At 52.2% G+C, this 22,405-nt stretch overlaps 1 protein-coding gene across 1 annotated transcript; it reads right to left on the reverse strand.

Moving 5' to 3' along the window:
• Positions 1-901: 901 nt before the first annotated feature.
• On the reverse strand, positions 902-22,309 carry LOC103179618 (HIVEP zinc finger 3). Its single transcript, XM_042338605.1, has 6 exons — positions 17,366-22,309; positions 15,437-15,582; positions 6,004-6,179; positions 3,446-3,544; positions 1,536-2,527; positions 902-1,187 (listed from the first exon to the last, which is right to left on the reverse strand). Exons 1-6 carry the CDS (start codon positions 22,307-22,309, stop codon positions 918-920), a joined length of 6,627 nt encoding a protein of 2,208 aa, XP_042194539.1. The 3' UTR covers positions 902-917.
• Positions 22,310-22,405: the final 96 nt, after the last annotated feature.

Consider the following 22,405-nt stretch of genomic DNA (forward strand, 5'->3'; position numbering starts at 1 on the left):
GCAGGCCTCGAGCCGATCGGCCGTCGCTCACCAGGGGCTCAGCCACTGCCCGGCAATGGCACTGGACAATCAAGTGTAAAATATTGCTTATGGGGCCCGCGAACGTTTCGGAAATAGGGGCATCTGTCCCTCAGCAGCCAAAAGGGTTGGACCACCCTGCAGGGTATACGTGTGGGTGTGGAGGTGGGGGAGTGGGCCAGGCTGGGGGGTGGGGGCGGGGGAAGGGAAGGGGCGGTGGGGTTGGTGCTATGAAGTTCCTGCATCACTGCTGTCCTTTTTTGCATCGAGCTGTGCTGCGCCGCTATGGTGCTCGCCCTGCGATGGGCCGGCGTCCCTGTGCGTTCTGAACGGGTGACCCTGCCTTCGGGGCAAAGTCCTGGCGGGCTGGAAAGAGTGCGAGGGGCTGGAGGGTTCCGAGCAGGAGCTGCTGCTGCTGCCGCCGCCGACTCCGTCTAACGGACGGCGTTTGGTGGCTAAAGTGCGGCCCGACTCGTAGCAGGCGACCGAGCGCTGGTACTCGCTCGGATCCTTTGAGGTTCCTTCTCCGCTGGTGGAAGGCTGGGGAGATGGCTCCGAGCGGTCGGGGCTGCCGTCCTGCCTCACCGAGCCGCTGCTGTGCTGCTCCAACAGACTCCGAGCGGATCTAGTGCTGGGTTCGGAATAAATTTGTACCCTGTATTCCTCCTGCGTGTACGCCAGCGTCCCCGCCACTCCCTCGCCCTCAAACCCGCTCGCCTTCGTCCTGTGTGGGGCAACGCTCTGCGTTCTGGCCAGAGGAGCGTGCAGCGAGGGGAACGGCTGGGGAGTGGCCGGACTGGCCGACCGCGGTCTCGGTAACGGTTCATCCTCTGAACGGGCGGCCGATTCGGATTTGGCGGCGGTGAAGCCGGTGAGGGAGAAGCCCGGCTGCAGGGAGCTCACCGAGCCTGGGGATGGCCACCGGGTCTGGCCTGAACCATCTGTATCCCGCCGATCGGGATCATGGGATAGGGAGTTCTTACCAGTTGCTGGGAGTGCAGGGGCAGGTGGCTGAACAGTGCACCCCCTGCCCGAGGGCGGAATCCCAGCCACGCCTCACTCTGCCCTTCCGACCCGCTGGGCAGAGTCCTGGTCGGGTGAGGACACCAAGCTAGGGGCGGTGGACAGACCTCCTCGTACAAGCCGCCTTGTCCGAATCTCCAGGTCTTCTGTGAAAAGCAAAACAGAAGAAGGGACAAAAGAGTTTATTCTGCACTCAGGTCCGTTCTATGCAAACTAACGTTTTGTTGTAGTTTGGGGCTGAAGTTGTTAAGGTTTCTCCCCCTGCACAGCCCTCAGAGAGAGATGAAGAAGTACCCTTTGACCCACTTGATCCAACCCTTTCCCCCACTCAAACCCCACCCCAACACCTTCCCCTGCCCTCACCCACACACTGGTACCACCTGCCCACACGCCACCCCACCCCTCCCCCTCCGTACCACACCCCCATCTTGCCCACATGACCTGTAAGTTCAGGCTTCGAACCTACAACCTACGAGGGCTGCGCACTCCCTTACCGGTTGAAGGTCAGGTGGTTCCAGCTCTTTGCCGGGCAGCCCGGGTGGCAGAGCTGCGGAGGGCGCCCCACTCTGCTGCGTGAGGAATGAGGAGCTTTGGCCGCTCGGTCGAGGCGGTGACTGGCACCTGGCATCCGGTGACTCCTCTTTCCTGGGGGACCTGGTCCGGACGGGTGATGCTCGTCTCCGCGGAGAAGCGTCCCTCCACAGGGACAGGTATCTTGTAGATACGGCGACACCCGGCGACCCCTTTCTCTCCGGTGACGAAGGCCGCCCGGGTGAGACCTCCCTCCTCGGTGACGTCTCTGTCCTTGGCGATGAGCAGCGCTTGGGCGACACCTCTCGTCCGGGAGACGGGCGTCTCCGTGGCGACGGAGCCCGTCCTGGTGATAACTCCTTCCCCGGTGAGAAGCATTGACTCGACGATGCCTGCCTGTGTCCTGGCGAGGGCTCCTCTCTCTCCGGTGATAGACGGCTTCCTGACGGCACCTCTCTCTTCGGGGACCACTGACGCTTGGGGGAGGCGTCTCTGGCTGAGGCTTCTCTGTGCGATGATGTCAGACGCTCAGGGGAGGTCAACGGTGACATTGGAGAACTTCCCTCCAGCTGAGCGTAAGAGGCAGCGTAACACACAGGCACCGTGCCCAGCTCCGACGACGCCATTAGTTGCCCGGCGTGAAGGTGAGATGAAGACATTGAGTAACTCATCAGTGAGTAGTGAGTGGTCAGGAGGGGCTCTTGCTTTGAGATGGTGTCCAACGGCAATGCCAAGCTTTCCCCCTTAGAGAACGTGGTAATTGTCCCAAGTGAATTCGGGCTGACGCTCCTCATCTCCGAAGACAGTTCCTCTTGGCTCTCCTCCTCTTCCTCTTCATCCTCGTCATCGTTATCTTCGTCATCGTCCGAATCCTCCACGTCTGAAAACTGATGTTCTTCCGTCGCGTCCGTGCCCTCGCTTTCCTCTGCTTTCTTGAGCTTCTCCTCGCTGGTTCCTGAAGGAGATACATGAGGGGAGGGAACAGTTAGCCACAAAGTCCCACAGAAACAAATGCAGCGGGATCTAATTCAGTGCTAAATGAACGTTATCCTTGCATTTGATACAACAACAACACAACAAAATTACATTTGTATAGACAGTGCCTATAAGCCCAAAACATCTCAAAGCAGGCAACTGCTGTCAAGTGTAGTGACTGTTGAGTTGACAATCCTTTCATCTCCGTGGTAACAAGGCCCTTCCTGGAATAAACAGTCGTGGATTGAGTGACCAAATTTATATATATATATTTTTTGGAGGGATTATTACCCCCGGAAAGCTATCCACCAATCGACTGACAACTGGGTTCCTACTTACTGCTAGGTAAACAGAGAGGTGTGTGGAGTAAGGAAACTTGCCTATGGTTTTGCCCCGCTCAGGAATTGAACCCGCCTATTCTGGCTTGCGAGGCGAGAGAGCTAACCACTACGCTACAGGACTCCACAATTCTCTGAGATATTTTGTGCCTTTACCGGGCTTGTGACTGTGGTTGTGAAAGCAGGCGCAAAGTGCGGCACAGTGGTCACATTTGTTCGTTGTCCCACTCGGCAATGCTTCTGAGAAACTCAAATAAAAGATGCTTTCAAACGATGAAAGGGAAAGAAAAAATAATAAATCCAAAGCCTATAATTTTTTACATGTATAATTAGGGGCTGAGAGAAAGCAGAGTGACTTAGAAAACATTCCAGAATCACTAACTAACAAACTAAAATCAACAAACAGGGGAGCGAGGATTCAGCTCTGCAATCCCTCTCCCCCGTACCCAGTGCTTCTGAATAACGGCAAGCAAAACCAACAGAGACAGGCAGAGACCGAGACACAGACACAAAGAGAGATAGAGAGACAGGCAGAGACAGAGAGAGACAAGCAGTCTTACCTTCCTCTGACTCCAGCTCTTCCATCAAAGCCACCGTCACTCCCATCTCTTGGCATTTCTTACTGTGGGCCTTGGACTTCATGTGTTTTGTCAGGTTCCCTGTGGGGCACAGGGCATGAGAGGCATTAGAATTACAACACGCACATCAAGAGGATGTCTCAAAGCGAGTCACAGAGACTCAGAGCAGCGGAGTGGGGTTAAGATTAGGATGTGGGAGGTGGGCGAGGGAGATGATCTGTCCTTTGCTGCCACAACACTAGGTGACAGCGTGATATTCCCTATCACTGCGGACAGGAAGACATCCTCGCCAAATTGACAGCAGTGACACTTGTGATCTGGCCTCAGGTTGGTGGGAAGGAAGTAGCTGGAAATTCTGTGCCAGGGGAGCAGGAGGCAAGTGACTCGGAAACACTGATTCTTGGCCTCAAGTCCAACGTGTGACCCGGGTGTCTCTCACTCTCCCAAACCTTCCGCCTCACCGGCTGCCGAGGGGGGAAAACTGGGATGGTGAAACACTCGCCCATCGCTCGCTTCAGGTTTTTCTCCCTGTGATGGAATCTCTATTGTCGACCTGAACAGGCAGATGGGACATTGGCTCAACGTGACATCCAAAAGGTTAGCAGTGCAGCGCACAGCCTGGACAGGGAGCTCAGTTGCTCAATTGTGGGGAAGAGGGGGGAATTGAACCCACAACGTTCTGATTGGGAGACGAGGCCAAGGCAGACTGGCACCTGAGGTTGGTTTGGGAATTAGGTTAAAAAAAAGTGTTTAATCTGAAAGAAACAAAATGCCTTCCGCCAACTATTATATTACTGACAAATCATTACCTATTTATTTTTCCCTGTGTAAGCCACCGCCATCCATCATTCCCACTGGGAGTGAGTGGGGGGGGGGAGGGGGATTAGGAGTGGGTGGTTGGGGGGCGCGGGAGAGAAAAGGCCAGGCTGACGTAATAAAAAGTTGAAAAATGCGGATTTTCTTTTTTAAAAAAAGGTCGAAACCGGTTCATTGCGCGAGCGAGTGTGTGTATCAAGACAAGTTAAAAAAAAATACATAACAATAATCGGAATAAAAGCTCGAACTAATTTCTGGACAGCTGGGGACCGACAGAGGCTGGCTGGAGGTACCACCCGCGAGTCAGGCCGGGCTGCCAAAGAAAACCACTGGTCTGTGAAGGGGAGATGGGCCTCTCAGTTAACAAAACAGCACAAAATACCCTTTATTGGAACAGGAAGAGCGCTCAGGTTGAAACCCAAATTCCCTGAACCATCTGTTTGGACCTTGCTCTGGGCATGCCAAATATTCCAATAGGAATAGCAACTGGGAAGCTCAATATTTGCTCTGGTGTGCGCCCAGATTTTCAAGCACTCACTCCGGACAGCGAGTGTTCCCCCTCCTCCCCGGGGCAGCCCGGCTACACAAAGCAGGAGCTGAGAAGCTGATCTCCCAGACTGCTCACATCAGGGGCTTTGTGAGGCACTGAGTTATTGCTATCGCTCAGCGACAGGGTGATGAGACCATTCAACTGAGGCTCCGGCCGCCTGTTCAGGTGGACGTTTAAGATCCCCTGGTGCTGTTCGAAAAGAGGAGTTTCATTCTTCCTGTGTCCTGCTGAGTTTCGTCCTACAAAATGCTTCACTTTATAGAGTCGATCCTGAGATGGGCTTTGAGATGTTTCGATGATGTGATGAGGCGCTATATCAAATGCAAGGATATTATTATATTATTATTACACTTGTTACACTGAAACCAACGCAAACTGATTCTGGGTCTGCTCCTAAGTGACATCCCTTAAAGACATCAGCCTGGATCAGTCATTGGCACTCACACCTCTAGGCCAGCGAGCTGCAGGTTTAAGCCACTAGATGGGACTCTGAGGTCACAGTCTTAGATCGGCACAGACTTGACGTCCGTCAGACGAGGTGTTAAAGCAGCTCTTTAAAGACCTTTCGATGCTCTTGGATGTTACGATTCCCCAGTGGGAAGCAGAAGGAAGTTTCTTCCTGTGTGTCGGTCAAGAACCCTCGGTTCACCTCATGCCTGCATTTAACAGGACTTTGTTGCTGTACAACAAAGTCACTACACACCACCCGTCAGCCTCCACTCAACAACAACAACAATAATAATCCTTGCATTTGATATAAAGCCTCATCACGTCGGTGAGATGTCTCAAAGCACTTCCCAGAATATGATGTAAATTGGATTAACTATACTTTGTGGGCGAAACACAGTGACCAATTGTGCACAGCAGTGTCCCACAAACAGTTGCGGCCCAATTTGTTTGGGGGGAAGGATTTAAGGAAAGCAATCTGACGATTGACCAACAAGCGGGTTCCTACTTACTGCTAGGCCAACAATGGAGTGTGGAGTAAGCAAACGTGCCGAATAGTTGCGCCCCGGCCAGGAATCGAACCGGGGTTCCCTTGTTTGCGAGGTGAGCGCGCCAACCACTACACTAGGGGATCTCCATGAGAGACGAGAGCGCTTACCGACTGAGCCAGGCGGACAGGACGGCGGGGCGTAGCACGTGCGGCTGGTAAAGAGCTCCCCCCCCTCACCTTTGGTTTTGAAGGCAAAGTTGCAATAGCTGCAGACATAGGGACGCAGGTCAGTGTGAGTGCGGATGTGTTTCTTCAGCATGCTGGGTTTCTTGCAGCGAATGCCACATTCCTCACACACATACTTTCCCCTTCCCCGTCCCCGCACGTAAACATAGTCTTCGTTGGATTTATACCTTGGGGGAGGGGGAAAAAGAACGACAGACCAAAAACAAAACAAACACAACAGTTAACGAAGCGGGCGGAGGGAACTTAAAGAGCTGACAGACAGAGGTGGGAGGTGGGGGGGGGGGGGGGGAGACGGAGAGAGAAGAAAGAGAGAAGTGAAGTGAAGTGCCCAAGAGCTAAAGGTGCAAGAGGTTAAAACAAGACTGTGAAAGTTGTTTTTTTTATAAAAAATATTTAAAAGAAAATGTGAAATGGAAAATAGTACATCTATGTAACAGTAGGACGTCTCTGGAAACGATCTCGTGTTAACCTGGCACGGGTTGTTCAGGGTATTATCCCGACTCAATTTAAAAAACAGCTGTTGCTTTCGCCTAACATAGAATTGTAGAATGTTTTACTGCACAGAAGGAGGCCATTTGGTGCTTCGCGTCTGTGCCGCTGCTCGCTCTCCCACTAGAGCTCTCTACTCTAATTCCATTCCCCTGCTCTCTTCCCATCGTGTCTCCTGCTGGTGCTCGCTCCACACTGGAGCACGGGTATTCTAATCCCCATTCCCCTGCTCATTTCCCCTTCTCATCTCACCCACCACAGTGTTGATCCAATTCCATAGTTCCTTGTCAAAAATTGGGATTACACCTCGCCTTTTATCCTTCTCTAGTGGTAGGGGCTATCCTGGTGAAGATATCTACCAGATAAACTGCAAGTTCACTTCTTGGCTTGCATGCGTGGGACCTTTGCCGGGCACAAATTTGGCTGCTGCCACATTTTGCCAACGGATACACAGTCACTACACTCGACAGCGGTTTTCCCTGCAAAGGATTTCGGAGCCATTTGTGGATGTTACAGGTGCTGCATCAAATGCTTTTGTTTAACCCTGTGACGGGCTTTCTGAGACCGACTGAAAAAAAACACTCTTGCACTGATTGAAAGAAAACAAGGCTGCTGAGTGTCTGGAGTGAGGCCACTGACTACCCCTGGCTGTTAATGGGCTGTGTCGCTGGGTGCTGTGAGGAGGTAGTGCGTCCCATTAATTTAACGACCACAGAACCAACATGTCAAAGAGTAAATTAAATCTTGATCAGGGCCCAGAAAAGGCTTTATAAGTAAATGGTGTTAAATGCCTCTTCACTGAGCCAGAGAGCCCTTTATGTACTCACTGTGCGTCAAACAAACCACAAGCTTTGCCCCGAGGGTGGCTATTCAGCCCCCAAGTGGCTACGTGGTCTTGCAAAGAAAAGCCTGGCTCAGTCGGCCGTTCTCTCGGCTCTGTGGCAGGAGGTTGTGAGTTCCACCTCAGGGACTTTAAGCTCACAATGCAATACTGGGGTTGGGTGTTACATTTTTTGCATGGGGGGGTGTGGGGGGCACCCTTCAAGAGAGATGTTAAACTAACCCCCTCCCCACAACAACCGTGCCCTGTTCAGGTGAGAGTCAACGATAGCCACGTGAAGCTAGTTTGACAAAAGAAGGTTCTTCCTGGTGTCCTAGCTGGCAAATTAGACAGTCACTACACTTGTTTCCATTTCGCGTGGAAACCTTTCAGTTTCTTGGCTGTTGGGGTGTGGGAGCACCAGCCTGGTCCGTGAGCTCAAAGACCCCGACTGGGTGGGGTGTGGCACTTGAACCCGCAAACCTTCTGATGAAAGAGTGGTAACAGGGGTGAAGTAAACATGCCCCTCACATTGCTTTAGCCAAAACTCCTCACTTAAGAGGCGCCAGCCAGACCCACAGCTCTGCTCCTTTGGGGCGTAATCTCCCAACATTTCCATAAGATTTGCATTGGAGAAACAAACACGTAGACACAAGCCTCTTTATCTCAGGATCAGATGTGACCTGGATAGAGCTGCGGCACAATCAGACGTGAGTCTGAATGTAGGAGCTGGTTTGATAGGCAACTCATAGGCAATTCTTCCAGAACATTTGAGTCCAATTTGTTACAGGCTCTCTCTGGCTCCTGAAAATGGGATTCTCAGTAACTATAGAGAAAATACTTCAAATTCAGCCCCAACAATTGAACTGAGGAGCCTTGGGCAATGTCAGTTGCTAATGGAATTTCGCATCCTTCCCCCCACACACCTACACCCCCGAAACGTTATAATTGGCACAAAGTGTTACCCTCAACACTGTCCAGAGTTTCAGCCCAAGAGCAAACAATATCCATAAGAGGTTTTCAGGAAGGTTGGGTCAGGGCAGCGTTACTCAGAAGGAGGAATGGGAAGAGTGTATTTTTGAAGGGTGAGAAGTGTGTCAGCCTGGTGCGGTGGTAGTACTCTCGCCACTGAGTCAGAGGGTTGTGGGTTCAAACCCCACGTCAGGACTTGGAATTATATTGACATGTCTCGGATGAGACAATGCACTTTCCTTTAGATAAGACATTAAGGTACCATCTGCCTGTTCAGGTGAACGTTAAGGATCCCATGGCGCTATTCGAAAAGAGAAGGGAGGTTCTCCTCCTGGTGTCTTGACCACCAATCCTCTGGATAAAAATTGGTCATTCATTTCACGGCTGTTTTTTGGGACATTTTCTGGGTGCAGATTGGCTGCCGTTTTTGCTGACAAAACACACTTCAAAGAATATTCTGTGTAGCGCTTTGGGATGTCCTCCCGACGTGAAAAGCGCTGTATAAATGTAAGGATTATGATTCTTCTTATTATTAAGCTTATTATTATTATATGCTGAGATCGTAAAAAGCAAGGAGCAGGAGCGAGGCAGGCACGAAACAGACGAGGTAAGGCCAAGTCGGGATGGAAATATGAGCAGAAGAGAACAATTTGCGGTTCCCTCAGGAGCCACTTAGAGAGAGAAAAAGCCGACCCACAAATAGAAAAGCGCCTTAGAAAGATTTTTAAAAAAGCGCACACCAGGTCAATTTTAGCTGATAATTAATACGCCACTTTCCGTCCACTCCTAGGGACCCCGATTCTAGGTTCTTATAAACTGTGGTTTAATTTTCTTTTTGTTGCTCGGTATAAATCTCGGCGCGAGTTCAAGCTCAGAACCAGCCTGGCGCCTAGAGGAGAAGTTTGGCGCAGTGAACAATGCAGCTTCTGACCAGCACTCGGGGGAAGCCGGGAGTGGACAGGCTGTCCCAGACTCATGCTCTATCCTGGCTACTAGACTTGGGCTAATTTGGCCTCAACCAAAAATTGCATTAAAACATATAATTGCATCACAACAACAAATTGGCATCCGTTCAGCGTGAGACACAGCGGCCTTCATGACAGCCACAATACCAGCTTCTGACGGCAGATAGCAAACCGTGATTTTTATATTTTTTTCTAGAAAAAATGCGAAGAATATATATTGGATTTATTTTATATGCCCATTGCTGAAATAAAATGAGTAATAATAATCATAATCGTGCCTGTGTTTCACACAGTGCCTCCAACGTGAAGGGCTTCACTGGGAATTGCTGTTAAGTATATTTGGGGGCAAATGCAACAGCCAATTTGTGTTCAACGAAGGTCCCACACGCACATGCACACACACACACACAGCCATGAAGCAAATGGCCAATTATGAAACCAGGACTGCTAACTGGAATACTTGGGCAGATTCCCTCCGCTTTTCGAACAGCGCCGTAGGATCGTTTAACATCCGCTCCAACAAACGGGCACTCGGTTTAGCGTCTCGTCTGAAGCAGAAGGTTGTGGGTTTAAGCCCCATGTCGAGGCCTTGATCTCCCAGTCACACCTGACACTCGTGCTCCTTGGGAAATCAGCACTGGAGGGGTTACGTTAATTCATCCAACTTACAATCAAGAAACCTTATGAAAATAGACATCTGTCTGAGAGTTACCATTATATGTGCTGCCTTGCCTCATTTAACCTCCGTCACCGAGAGCTGGGTTGCCCTACGTGTCTACTTAACCTGACACAGGCCATTAATCTACCTGAGACAGGTGACTTTTAAATGGATCTTAAGTGAAACTAATTTAAAAATGAAATATATATATATATATTATACATATACATAAACGGTTCTCGACTTTCCTCACAGATTGAATTCATGCCCCCTCACACCACCACCCCTCCTTCTCCAAAAATAAATAAATGAGGTTTAAAGAGACACAAATCTTTGAAAAGTAAACGCAGTGTCTGCAGAGCACAATCCAGGGCTTGTGCTCTGTTTCCGAGAGCTACTTTGCTGTTCTTAGCCGCCACTAAGGGCTGTGACTCTGGCAATGGCCTGTTTATTGCACTGCTCTGTGCTCAAACACTAATAAGCCTGATGTATGGTTTCCTGGGTACAGGAGGCCAGGCGGACGTTCAACCACTATTTTAGACTCTGGATCAGATGCCACATGTTTAGCGATGTTGAGTTCACGGACTGCAGGAGCAGCTCTCTGACTCGCTCTTCTGCTTCGCGCTGAGGTGTCATGACAGGGGGAATGGGCCCAGATAATAATACAGCAACAATAATCCTTGGATTTGATATAGCTCCTTATCACGTCGTTGAGACCATTCAAGCGCTTCGCAGAATATATTGTAAAGTGGATTGGTTGTGTATTTTTGGGCGGAACATATTTGGGGAGGACACGTTCGCAGGGCTGTGGAGAGAGTGTGGTGAGTGGGATTGATTTGGACAGCTCTTTTCAAAGAGTCAGCACAGACATGATATGCCGAATGGCCTCCTTCTGTACAGTATAATTCTATGAAAAGCAGCATCTAATTGCACATAACAGTGTCTCACAAACAGTTGTGGGATTAAGCGACCAAATTGTCTTTTAAGGGATTATTACCTGCAGAATCGATTTGCCAAAAGACTAACAATCGGGTTCTTATTTATTGCTTGATAAACAACAACAAGATTACATTTGTATAGCGCCTTTCATGTCGGGAGGACGTCTCAAGGCGCTGGACAGAGTACAGCATTTCAGACCCGAGCTGGGGTCGGGGGGGGAAGGGAGGGGAGGGAAAGGGGGGTGGCCGATGGCATGGTCGAAGAGGAGGGTCTTCAGAGGCGTGTAGAGTAAGGAAATTTGCCTATGGTGCTCTACCCAGGAATCAAACCCGCTTTCAAGGCGAGCATGCTAATGCGTATGGGACTCTATTTCTGCTCCTCTGAGGGCAATGTGGGCAAACCTGCCCATCATGCAAACTGCGCAAACCACATGTAAATGCAGTTGGGAGGATTGTGCGCTGTTATCATCCGTTCCTTTTCCTTTGGACCCTAATCAAGGCCGAGTGACAACGAGAGCAGTTCGGATAAAGAATGTCCCGTTGGCCCATTCCATCTCATCCTTCCCGATCACCCGCCCAAACGCATTCCCTCAACAGCATCAAGCACTCTCTCAAATGAAGCCTCGACCATGGTACTTCCAAGTCCTTTTGTTCAGTGACAGGCAGTTTGGATTTTCCGCAGCTAACACTCTCTGTCTGACTCGACCCATGATCACTGGACAGGTTGAGCAAGTCATTGGAGAGATGCTGAATCACACCTTATCTCAAGTCACTAATGGCCAGGACTGTACAACAGACAATAAACTTGCATTTATATAGCAGCCTTCGTACAATCAGTCTTGAATGATGATGAGAGTTTGGCACCAATGCCGGGGAAGGAAGAAATGGAAGGAGAATGAGTTGGACCAATTGAAAACAAGTGATACATTCCCCTCTCCCCCTACCCCCCCACCAAATAAAAGTATGGCAAATCACAGAGTCCGATGGCCTTAGGGAGCTGCCACATGGAAGACCTGCGATGGTGGAACAAACTCTCTCTGTGAGGCCATCTGCAAGCAATCACTGCAAGGCCTATCCAAATGCTATGCACTCTCAAGAAAAAGCACTTACACTGTACACAAGTTCTACACTGCTTAAGAATAACAATCTTGCCAGAACTTAATAAAGCTTCCCTTGTGGTCCCGGGGTTCAGTACATTCATTCTGCAGTTCTTGATTATACCACTGTCCCAGCAGAACGCCCGGCTTCAGGAAGACGGAAAGCCAACAGTCCCAGGGCTCTGTATCCATTCCGAATCCCAAATTAGTCATTAGGACTCGTTGAGATTTCAACCAGCACTCAATCACCCATATTACCTTGTGTAAAAAGATATTCCCTGCCAGGTCTGGCTTGCGATCGCTGACAAGTTTTCTACAGAGAAACTAAAAGTTTCCAATACCAAAATTGGCCTTAAACCAAAATTGTCCTTAAATATACTAAAAAAGAATGTCAGGAATCGGCAACCTCTCCTGAGTGCAGTGACCTTCCATTCTCTTGCCACAGCCTCCACTCTCAATGTGGCTCAAACCCACTATATCGTCAACACATCACTAATTGGCACCCAACACATAACCAGGCCCGATTCCAACGAGGCTCTGGCTCTCTCATACCATGAGCGTCTGCTGCCAGGTTCCTCCTTTGCCCACTATCTGGCATCAAGCGGATAGGAACATAGGAACCAGTAAAAGACTAAGGTCTATCCAGTTCACCCAACCATCCTAGTAGTTACATGCTGCAATACTACAATAATGGAGCCGTTGATAGCAATTAATTTTGTATGGATTAGTCTAATGATCTAATGTTCATGGTCAAAGAAGAAGGTCTTCAGGTGAGCCTAGGTAGGGAGGAGCAAGACCATGGACACAGCTGATGAGGGACGAGCCGCGTTCTATCTCCCGGGAACTTTAGACCAAGTAAATAAACAAGATTCAGGGGTGAAGTCAATTGGGAATGATTATTTCTGCACAGTCTTCCCGATTTGCAATTGATTATATGCTCAGAGAATAACAGAGCGTCTCCAGCAGTGAGAGAGGGCGTGAGAGTCCCCGAGACTATAAACGCTCTCTCTGACAGTGCTCGAAGCTTAATCCACCTCCCATGCTCCCACCCCTACCGCCGCCCCCCACCCCACCCCCACCCAACACGCTCTCTTGTATTGTGGGTTTTCAGACACTTTCCTAACTCCTTTTAAAAAGAATTTCGGGATTCTGCCTCATTCCTTTCCTTTGGTGGGGCATTCCATGTCGCGATGTGTAAAATTCACTGTTAACCTCTCCCCTTTGTTATTTTGGTGGTGATCTTAAATTGATGCCTTGACAACAGCAGCAAGTAGTATTTACATAGCAGCCTTCACGCAGGGTAGAATTTTGGAGCACTCACCGATCAGTTTCTTCTTACTTATTCCCAGGGGCTGTCCCAGCTACAGGCAAATTGGGCAGCTGCCCAGGGCGGCAGATTTAATAATAAATAATAATCCTTGCATTTTCCTTAGCGCCTTATCACATCATTGAGCCATCTCAAAGTGCTTCACAGGATCTACTGTAAAGTGGATTGACAGTATCTTGTTGACAAAACGAGGCAGCTATTTGTGCACAGGAGTGTCCCATAAACAGCTGTGGATCGAGAGACCAAATTATTATTTTTACTTATTTATTTTTGGAGGGATTATTATCCTCCAAAAAGCAATCTGCCAATCGATTAACAGAAGGGTTCCTCGTGAGTCCTGTAGCTCAGTGGTTAGAGCATTCGCTTTGCGAGCGAGAGACCTGGGTTCAATTCCAGGCAGAGGGCGAAACCTTGGGCAAGTTTCCTTACTCCACACAGAGCCTAATAATAATCCCTCCAAAACCAAAAACAATAATAAATTGGTCATTTTCAATCTACGACTGTTTGTGGGACATTGCTGTGCGCAATTGGCTGCCGCATTCGCCTACAAATATACAGTCAATTCACTTTACAGTGTGTTTTGTGAAGTGCTTTGGGACGTCCTCCCGATGTGAAAAGCGCTATATCAAATGCAAGGAAAAAAAACAAAAAATACCTACTAAACAGAGAAGTGTGGAGTAAGGAAACTTGCCTAAGGTTTTGCCCTGCCCGGGAATCGAACCTGGGTCCTCTCGCTTGCAAAGTGAGTGCGCTAACCACTACTCTACGATACTCTACAGGATTTCAGGGAGAAGCGATTATTATTTTGGACGCTCAACCGGAGCTGCAATCTGTTTTAAAGTAAATTTGTCTCTCCTGCTTGAGCTATGCAAGTTTGCAAGTTCTAAGCGGAGGTGGGGGAGGGGAGGGGGGCGGCAAACTGAAGTTTTCTCCAGGGTGGCAGATTGCCTGGAGTGGTTTCTGCTTATTCCTATTAAGCAAATCTGTCCACAAGTGTTCAGATACTGTAATAGTGACATGGCTCCAGCCCACATGAATTAAACTGATTGAAGCAAACGCAAGCAGTGCTACGGTGAACAAACCAAACACTCGGCTGGCCTTTGGTCCAGACTAATGTTGCCTTCACAAGTCTCTTATGCCCAGTAAAAAATACAGTACTGGGAACCACGGCACTAATAATAATAATAATAATAATCCTTGCATTTGATATAGCACTTTTCACGTCTTCTAGACGTCCCAAAGCGCTTTACAGAATACACTGTAAAGTGAATTGACCGTATATTTGTGGGCGAACGCGGCAGCCAATTGCGCACAGCGATGTCCCACAAACAGTCGTAGACTAAAAATGACCAATTTATTATTGTTTTTGGTTTTGGAGGGATTATTATTAGGCTCTGTGTGGAGTAAGGAAACTTGCCCAAGGTTTCGCCCTCTGCCTGGAATTGAACTCAGGTCTCTCACTTGCAAAGCGAGTGCTCTAACCACTGAGCTACAGGACTCACCACTGCAGTTAACCATTCCAATAATCTTCCACGTATTCTTAAAAAAAAAATTACGTTTAACCCCGAATGGAAAATACAGGATTGTCACTGACCCACAAAAAAAAATTATCTCAGGATCTCTGAACAGCAGTTAGCAACTTGACGTTTAAAGGTTATCAGCTTCCTTCAAGTCAAAATGCTGGCTTTATTCCATGGGTCTCTTAGTGATGCTTTGAAGAGCTTCTTGATTTCATAATGGCAAAGATTATAGAATTTACAGCACACAGACCAACTCTGTGCTACTTTTGCCTTGTTAGAGAAGCAGAGAGAGAGAGTGCGAGAGAGAGGGTGAGAATGTGCAAGAGATAGAGAGAGAGTTACAATGAAAAGCTTTGTCTGTATAAACACAGCCTCTGAAGGTCTGGAGTTCAAATGCCATTTTATGTACGAACGGACTTGGTGGACGGGCAGACAATACAGTGTCCCAAATACGCCGTTAGAATCATTTGGGGTAATATTCAAATAACAGCAGCGAGGAGGGGGTGGGTGGGGGGGGGGGTGCGCGTAGAGGGAATGTGAGAGGTGGGGTAGATGATATTCCTGAAAACTAGCTCGGTTACCAAGGTAACTATCCCAGACCAAAACTAGAAGAAGCCAAGTTCAGCGATCAGCCTTACCCGCCTTCAAAGATCCGGATCCTGGATGGTTCCATCCTCTTGGGCACAGAGGTGTCGTCTTCATGTTTCTCTTTCCTCTCCTCCTCCTTTTCGATTTTACACGTGTCTTTTCTACCTTCTCCGGAGTGAAGGGAGGGAGCGTGAATCTGTTCAGAGAGAGAGAGATTTATGCTATCTGTGCAATTACTACCCGCCTCTTTCTCCTTCGCATGCACAAAAATTACAATAATTATAATAATCCTTGAATTTCATATCACGGGTTGAATTACACCTATTCTAAGGCTGGGAGACTGTTTTGTCCTAACGTTTAAGTTTGCGCAGAAATAGTGCATTCATTCTGCCTTAATATGAAAACCGATTAGGCCAACAACAACTTGCACTTATAAAGCACCCTCCACACAGGGTAGCGTCTTTAGAACGCTTAACAGTGGCGGAGCCTGACTCCGAGCTGGGGAGGGGGGAGATGGCCATAAGCACGGTCAAAGAGGAAAGTTTTCAGGCAGGACTTGAAAGAGGCGAGGGGGCAAGGCAGAGGGATCGAGGGAGAATGTTCCAGAGTTTTGAGGTGTAGTGGCTGAAAGTACGACCTCCGATGGTGGGGCAGAGAGTGCGAGGGAAGAGCAGGAGGCCAGTGACAGTTCATTGGAGGCGCTGGATGGTGGATTGGGGAGTGAGGAGGTGCCAGGGAGTGAATGGATTTGAACGTGGGAGTGAGGATCTTGATGTCGATCCGTTCGGTGATGGGCATCCAGTGGATCCTGGCCAGAACTCATGAGGTGTGGGTACGGAGTTTGGTCCAGGTCAGTATGCGAGAAGCAGAGTTTTGAATGAGCTGGATCTTCTGAATGGTGGAGCTGGGGAGACCGGCTGCGATGGTGCGGCCGAGGGTGCTTGAGTAATCCAAGCGGGAGGTGACAAACGCATGCACGAGAGCTTGGGCTGCATTTGGGGCAAGGTACGGTCGGAGGCAAGTAATTTGGCGGAGGTGGAAGAAGGCGGTCCTGGTCAGGGACCGGATGTGGGGGAAGAAGGACAGTTGGGAGTCGAACTGTACACCTACGTTGCGCATTGGTTCGGTGAGTCTGAGGTAGAGCCCAGGGAGGTTGAGCAGTTTAGAACCACAGGAGTGAAGATATTGATGGGAGCCAAGGAGTATGGCTTCCATCTTGTCCCTATCCAGCTGCAGGAAGTTTACACTCATTCAGCCCTTGATGTTTGCCAGAATATCGGCGGACCTGGAGTTGGTACTGGAGGAGGTCAAATAGATTTGTGTGTCATCCGCATATATGTGGAAATTTACCCCATGTCCGAGGATGACATCGTTCAGAGGGGGCATACAGGTAAGGAAAAGACGAGGGCTAAGGATGGAGCCCTGGGGTAACCTGCAGGTGACTGGGCGGCGGTGAGGGGAGAATTTGCTGAGATGAAATGGAGACGGTCGGTTAAGTAGGACTCGAACCATGCAAGTGCGGTCCCACTAAGGTAGATGAGGGAGCAGAGCTAACGGAGGAGGATGGCATGGTCGACTGTGTCGAACACGGTGAGTAAGAGAGAACTGGTGAGGTGGGGGGACTCGTGTGGAGTATCAATCCGGCATTGGACTCACTGCGCCGAATGGTCTGCTTTTGTGCCTTGTAACACCATGTATCTCTGTGTAACTCTTTGCATCTATATGTATCTCTATGGATCTCTTCGATGATTGTGTATCTTTATGTATCACTATGTATTAATATGTAACTCTTTGCATCTCTATGTATCTCTATGGATCTCTTTAATGATTGTGTATCTTTATGTATCACTATGTATTAATATGTAACTCTTTGCATCTCTATGTACCTCTTTCATCATTGTGTATCTTTACGTATCACTGTGTATCAATAAGTATCTCTGTGCATCCTCCCTACGTATTGCTATGTGTTGTGGTCTCACCTCACTGACTCGGGGTTTTCTTGTACTCGATGGTACCAGTTTCCCAGTATCTCGCCGCGACACAGCTGCCATGGTGTACATTTCCCTGCTCGTCCTCTGCTTTGACCTGAGCAGAGCCAGGCTCAGCTTGGTGGACATGCCCGGCAGGTTGGGGTTGTACAGACTGATGCACCAACTGGCGTACACCGAGGCCCTTCGGTCCGTTTGCTGCTCATGATTTGGCTTGATGTAGTTTAGATAGCACCAACTGACATTAGTGGTTGTGTGGAGGCTGGGGAAGTGGAGGACCTGCTGTACGTCACTGACATCTGTGAGGAGAAAGGGGCTGGGGGTGTCCTCTGACGTGCTGGAGGTCGGTTGCTGAGGTTCTTGCAGTTGGAGAGAAGAGCGTTCCCTAGTGGTCTCTGGCTCTTCCTTCTTCATGGTGGCCAGGCTCGCTTTGCTGCTGTACTGGGAGCCCGGCCAGAGCTGGTACTTTTCGGACGACCCTGTTGACTGTTGGGTGGGCACCGTCAGCTTCGAGCCCGAGTCCCATTCCTGGCAGGTCAGGGTGGGTGATGCCTTTGACTCAACGCACTGTCTGGTGGCCAGTGGCTTGTGCAGTCTGCCGGCCACCGCGGGCCCGGATGGTATTGCAGTTGGACGTTCCTCCGGCTCGGATTTCTCTTCGGGCTCCTCTTCGATCTCTTCCTCCTTCACTCGCTTCTGTTGTTGACTCTCCATGGTGAGCTCCAAACTGCCCGCGGGGGAAAGCATCCTCTTGCTGCCTCCGATGGCAGACGGGTAACAGTCGCTCGCGTAAGCGCGGTCCGCGGGGGATCCCAGGGTTGCGTAGCCCTTTCTCTCGGTCATGGGGAATGGGATCCGTAAGTACGGGGCTTGGAAGACGTCTCTGTGGTGGCTGGTTATTATCTGGGACAAGTTGAGGCTCAGTCCCTGCCCGGCTGGTGTACACACTACAGTGCCTTTGGCTCTGCTGTCCTCGACTCTGCATAGAACCACTGTGGAGGGGCTGCCCATGCTCTGTGTCACCAGCATCTGGGAGAGAGTGGTGTACATGGCGGTGCCGTAGGTGGGCATGTGGGTCTGAACCCTGACGGGTACAACCACCGGTGCCAGAGGAGGCAGGGCCTCAGGGAAGTGGGTAATCAGCGGCAGTGGCAACGCCGGCTCGGGCTGAGAGCGGAACGGCGGGGAAGAGGAGGAAGAAGGGGGGGGAGCAGGCGGGCGACCCAAACGCTTCTGCTCCCTGAAGGGAGGGCCGGGATCGGGGTGCAGCTGGAGGGCGAGGTGGGGGCGCAGGGGGAAGGGGGCCGTGGCAACGAGGGTGGGGGCGGGGTGCAGCGGGGTGGGGTGGAGGGGGGTCGACAAATCGATCGGGTGTTGGAGGAGCTGAGCAGCAACCTGGAGGTGAACAGGCAACTGTGGGGAGGGGAAGAGGTGGTAGGAGAGTGGGGGCACCAGCTGAGCTGAAAGGACTTCGGTCGTCACCGGCAATGGCCAGCCTTGATGATGAGGGGCTGGGAATAGCGGCTGTGATGAGACCTGCGTCAGTTGGGAATGAGAATGGGTGTAGATTTCAGGCAGCTCAGAGTGTGAGTCGCCCGGCTGGCAGGAATGGGGCAGTGAGGGTGGGGGAGGCGGAGGAGGGGGAGGGGAGAGATAGCGAGGGGTTTGGGCCTGAGCGGACAAGGAGGGCGGAGGGGCTTGTTCGTGCCGAGGGACGGGTTTGGGGTCCGGCTCGGGGTCGGTGTAACTGCTGAGCGAGGCCTGGCGTACCAGGAAGCAGCGTCTACGTTCCTTCAGCGGGGAGAGGGAAGGGATGGGGAGTGAGGAGGAGGGGGGTTCGGAGGACAGGCTGCCATAGTCGAAGGACTTGCTGCGGGGTTCCGAGCCCTCCGAGGGGTGCTGGGCGGCGGGGGCCTGCTCGGACGAGCAGCGACGCATCTCCCTATGGTGTGAGTAATGGCTGGCGGGCACCGCCAGCGTGTGGAGCCCAGCGCTGGGCTTGCCACGGAGCTCCCCCGGCTGGCATGACACCTCCCCTCTGAGCAAGCCCTCGCCTTTGCCAAGCTCCTCCCTGTCGAAGGAGGCAGAGCGACTGGAGGCGTGCGACACGCTGCTCTCTTGGCTCGGGCTGCGGGTCAGCGAGATCGACGACTCGAAACTCGAGTCCCCCGAGGACTGGCTCAACTCCGCCAGCCGCAACCTCTTCTTCTTTGGTGGTAGCTTCTCGGCCGGGAACTGGGCCAGAGTTTGGCTTCTTTGCGGCCACTGGAATTCCTCGATCGGCTTCTCGGGCTCCTTGGCGACGACGGGCTCTGGCACTCTCTCCGGTTTGTCCGGCTCCTCGGTCACCAGGATCTCGGGCACTTGGATCTTGTGCTGCCGGACGAGCGAGGGGTGATGGTGGTGGTGATGCCGGGCGGGGGGCTGCCAGCTCGCTTCCGACTCGGGAATCTTTTGGCCGGAACGCTCAGCCGCCAGCGGCACGCTCTCCTGCACCAGCGATTCCTGATTCTCGAAGGAGCCGGGTCGGCTCAGCGCGTTGGTGTGTTGAATGACGGAGATCTCCTTCCCGGTCGCTCTCTTGCCTCCGCTCTCGCCGGCGGTCGCCGAGGCCGACGGGATCGATCGCATCGCCGCGTCTGAACCGAGAGAAGCTTCCGCCGCTTGTCGGCATTCGCCGGGGGCGAGTGACTTTACCGATTGGGTGCTGGGTGGTATATCGGTGTGAGTGTGAGGGGGTGGGGACGGGGGAGGAGCAGCCTGGCTAAATGTGACAGTAGCGCAGGGCGCGGGAGCCTCGTAGGAGGAGAGTGAGCGGCTGCTGTAGTCCGTCGGAATTTCCTCGTCGTCCCCGAGGCTCTTCTCTTTCCTCCGTTTCCTGGCTTGCGTGAGCTCCGACCTGCCCAGCTTGTAGTGCATCACCTGCGGGGGCAGGGGGGCCTGGTGGGGCCCGGCCTCGGTCTCCCTGGGACCCCGAGACAGGTACGGCCTCCCCTTGGGGCCGTGCAGCTCCGAACAGTAATACTTCTTGTGGGTTTCGTAGTTGTTCCTCTTGCGGTAACGGGCCCCGCAGATATCACACTCGTACATCAGCCCCTTGGCCCTGGGGCCCCTCCTGGTCTTCTTCACTAGGTCACTTTGTCCAGCGTCTCGCTCTCCGAGCTGGGTTGCGCTGGCCTGAGCCAGAATCAGAGCCTGAGCTGGGCTCTCTTTAGCCGAACCTTCCTCCGACTGGTAGTCCATACCCGAGGGCAGCTCGATGGCTTTTTGCCTCCTCAACATGCGGTGGTGGGAGGCCAGCGAGTGCCCGGAACCTCGCAAGACACCCTCAGCCCCCATCATCCGGTCGTCAAATGAATAGCTGCCCTTGAAGGCGTGGGGGAGGGCGGCGCTGCCTTCTGAGGGCATGGAATTGCTCCTCGTGAGGGGCACGGTTTCTGCGGAGCCATGGGCGAGACGCGATGTCGCAGCCCCGTCCCCGAAGGGGAACCTGCTGCCCGGGTCCGTGCCCAGGCCGCTGGGCAAACCCAGGGACTTGAGGTCGAACTGGAAAGCCTCCCTCGAGGTGCCAGCCTTGGGAGATTCCAGGCTGCCGCGTCTGGACAGCGAGGTCCGGCGGGGTTTGACGCTATCGATCTGTCTGGTGTCCACCACGGCCTCGTTGATTGTGATCAGTTTTGTGATGTGTTCGATGACGTTCTGTTCCATTTGGGTTTTGTGCACGGGGAAGGAGACTGTGCTGGGTTTCTCCTCCGTGGGCATGTGCTGAGAACCTTGGGTCGCGGTTGCCGCTATCATGGAAGTCCTTTGACCGTATCGACCATACTTGCCCAGTATAATCTCGGCGTAAGACTTTGCGCTGGTCTGCGGGGGGCTCATTTGCTGCTCTGCGCTCTCGGAGCGGGAGAAATACCCGGACTCCGTGCTGCCTTTACTGCCGGGGCTCAGGAAGGTCTGGGTCTGCTCGTCAGCCAATGCCCTCCTCCGCTCGCTCAGGCGAAGCGCCAGCTTCTGTTTGATCGAGTGGGAATCTTCGGCTTTGTGGCTCACGCAAAGGTCAAGGGAGGATTCGGAGGCGCGAGAGCCCTCTTCCCACGAGGGGTCCGTCTGAGACGTGAACGGGGGTCCGTGCGGGGGGCTGAGCTCCTGCGAGCCGAGCGAAACGGAGCCTGGAATGTGCTTGTGTTTATGTGGCGTCAAGTCCACCGAATGCCCCGACATCCCCGAGAGTTCGTCCTCCGAGTCTGTGCTTTCGTCTCCCTCCGTGTGCTCCTCGGGCTCGTCCCCACTCACCTTCTCCAGCTCCAGCCTGGCCGCGCCCGCCCCTGTGCCTGCGTCTACGTACGCCTCCCCAACGCCGCCCCCCAACACCAGCCCAGCCTTCAGCTTGTGAGCGTGGGACTTCCTGTGCTTGTACAAGTTGCTCTTGGTCTTGAAGGAGAAGCCGCAGGAGTGGCAAGGATAGGGTCTCTCCCCCGTGTGGGAGCGGATGTGTTTCTGGAGCACGCTGGGCTTGGCGCAGGGGCGGCCACAGAACTGACAGATGTACTTGCCGGGCTTCGGGGGCTTCTTGTCCTTTCTACCTGTCTCTTCCTGCTTGGAGGTGACCTGAGCGGCCTGGTGGCCGTACACAGCCTGGGGCTCCTCTTTGGGAATGATGGAGGTCTGGTGGGGAATCAGGTGGCTGTGAGGGTGGAAGCCGGGAGGGCCGAACGGTCCTGAGGGGATGGGGATGGAGCCTCGCGGGTCGAAGCGTTGCCAGGACCGTCTCTCCAGCCCGGGTTCGGGTTTCACGACCGCCATGAACGCTGGTGGCGTGGCTTGCGGTAGGAGCTGGGGAACATGGCGGGGCTGGTCGTACGGATAAGCGCTGGGGTGTTTTGGTGGGTCCTGCTTTGGCGGGGGGTGTTGGTGGGCCAGCTCGGAGGAGGGCATCGGCAGAAGTCCGCCAAAGCTCTGCTGCAACGGCAGGACTTCACTCCTGGGATGGAGCTGGCCCGGCTGATAGGCAACGGTTGACCTTACGTTTGG

Source organism: Callorhinchus milii, unplaced genomic scaffold (assembly GCF_018977255.1).
Source record: "Callorhinchus milii isolate IMCB2004 unplaced genomic scaffold, IMCB_Cmil_1.0 Scaffold10, whole genome shotgun sequence".
In the NCBI taxonomy this organism is placed as follows: Eukaryota; Metazoa; Chordata; class Chondrichthyes; order Chimaeriformes; family Callorhinchidae; genus Callorhinchus; species Callorhinchus milii.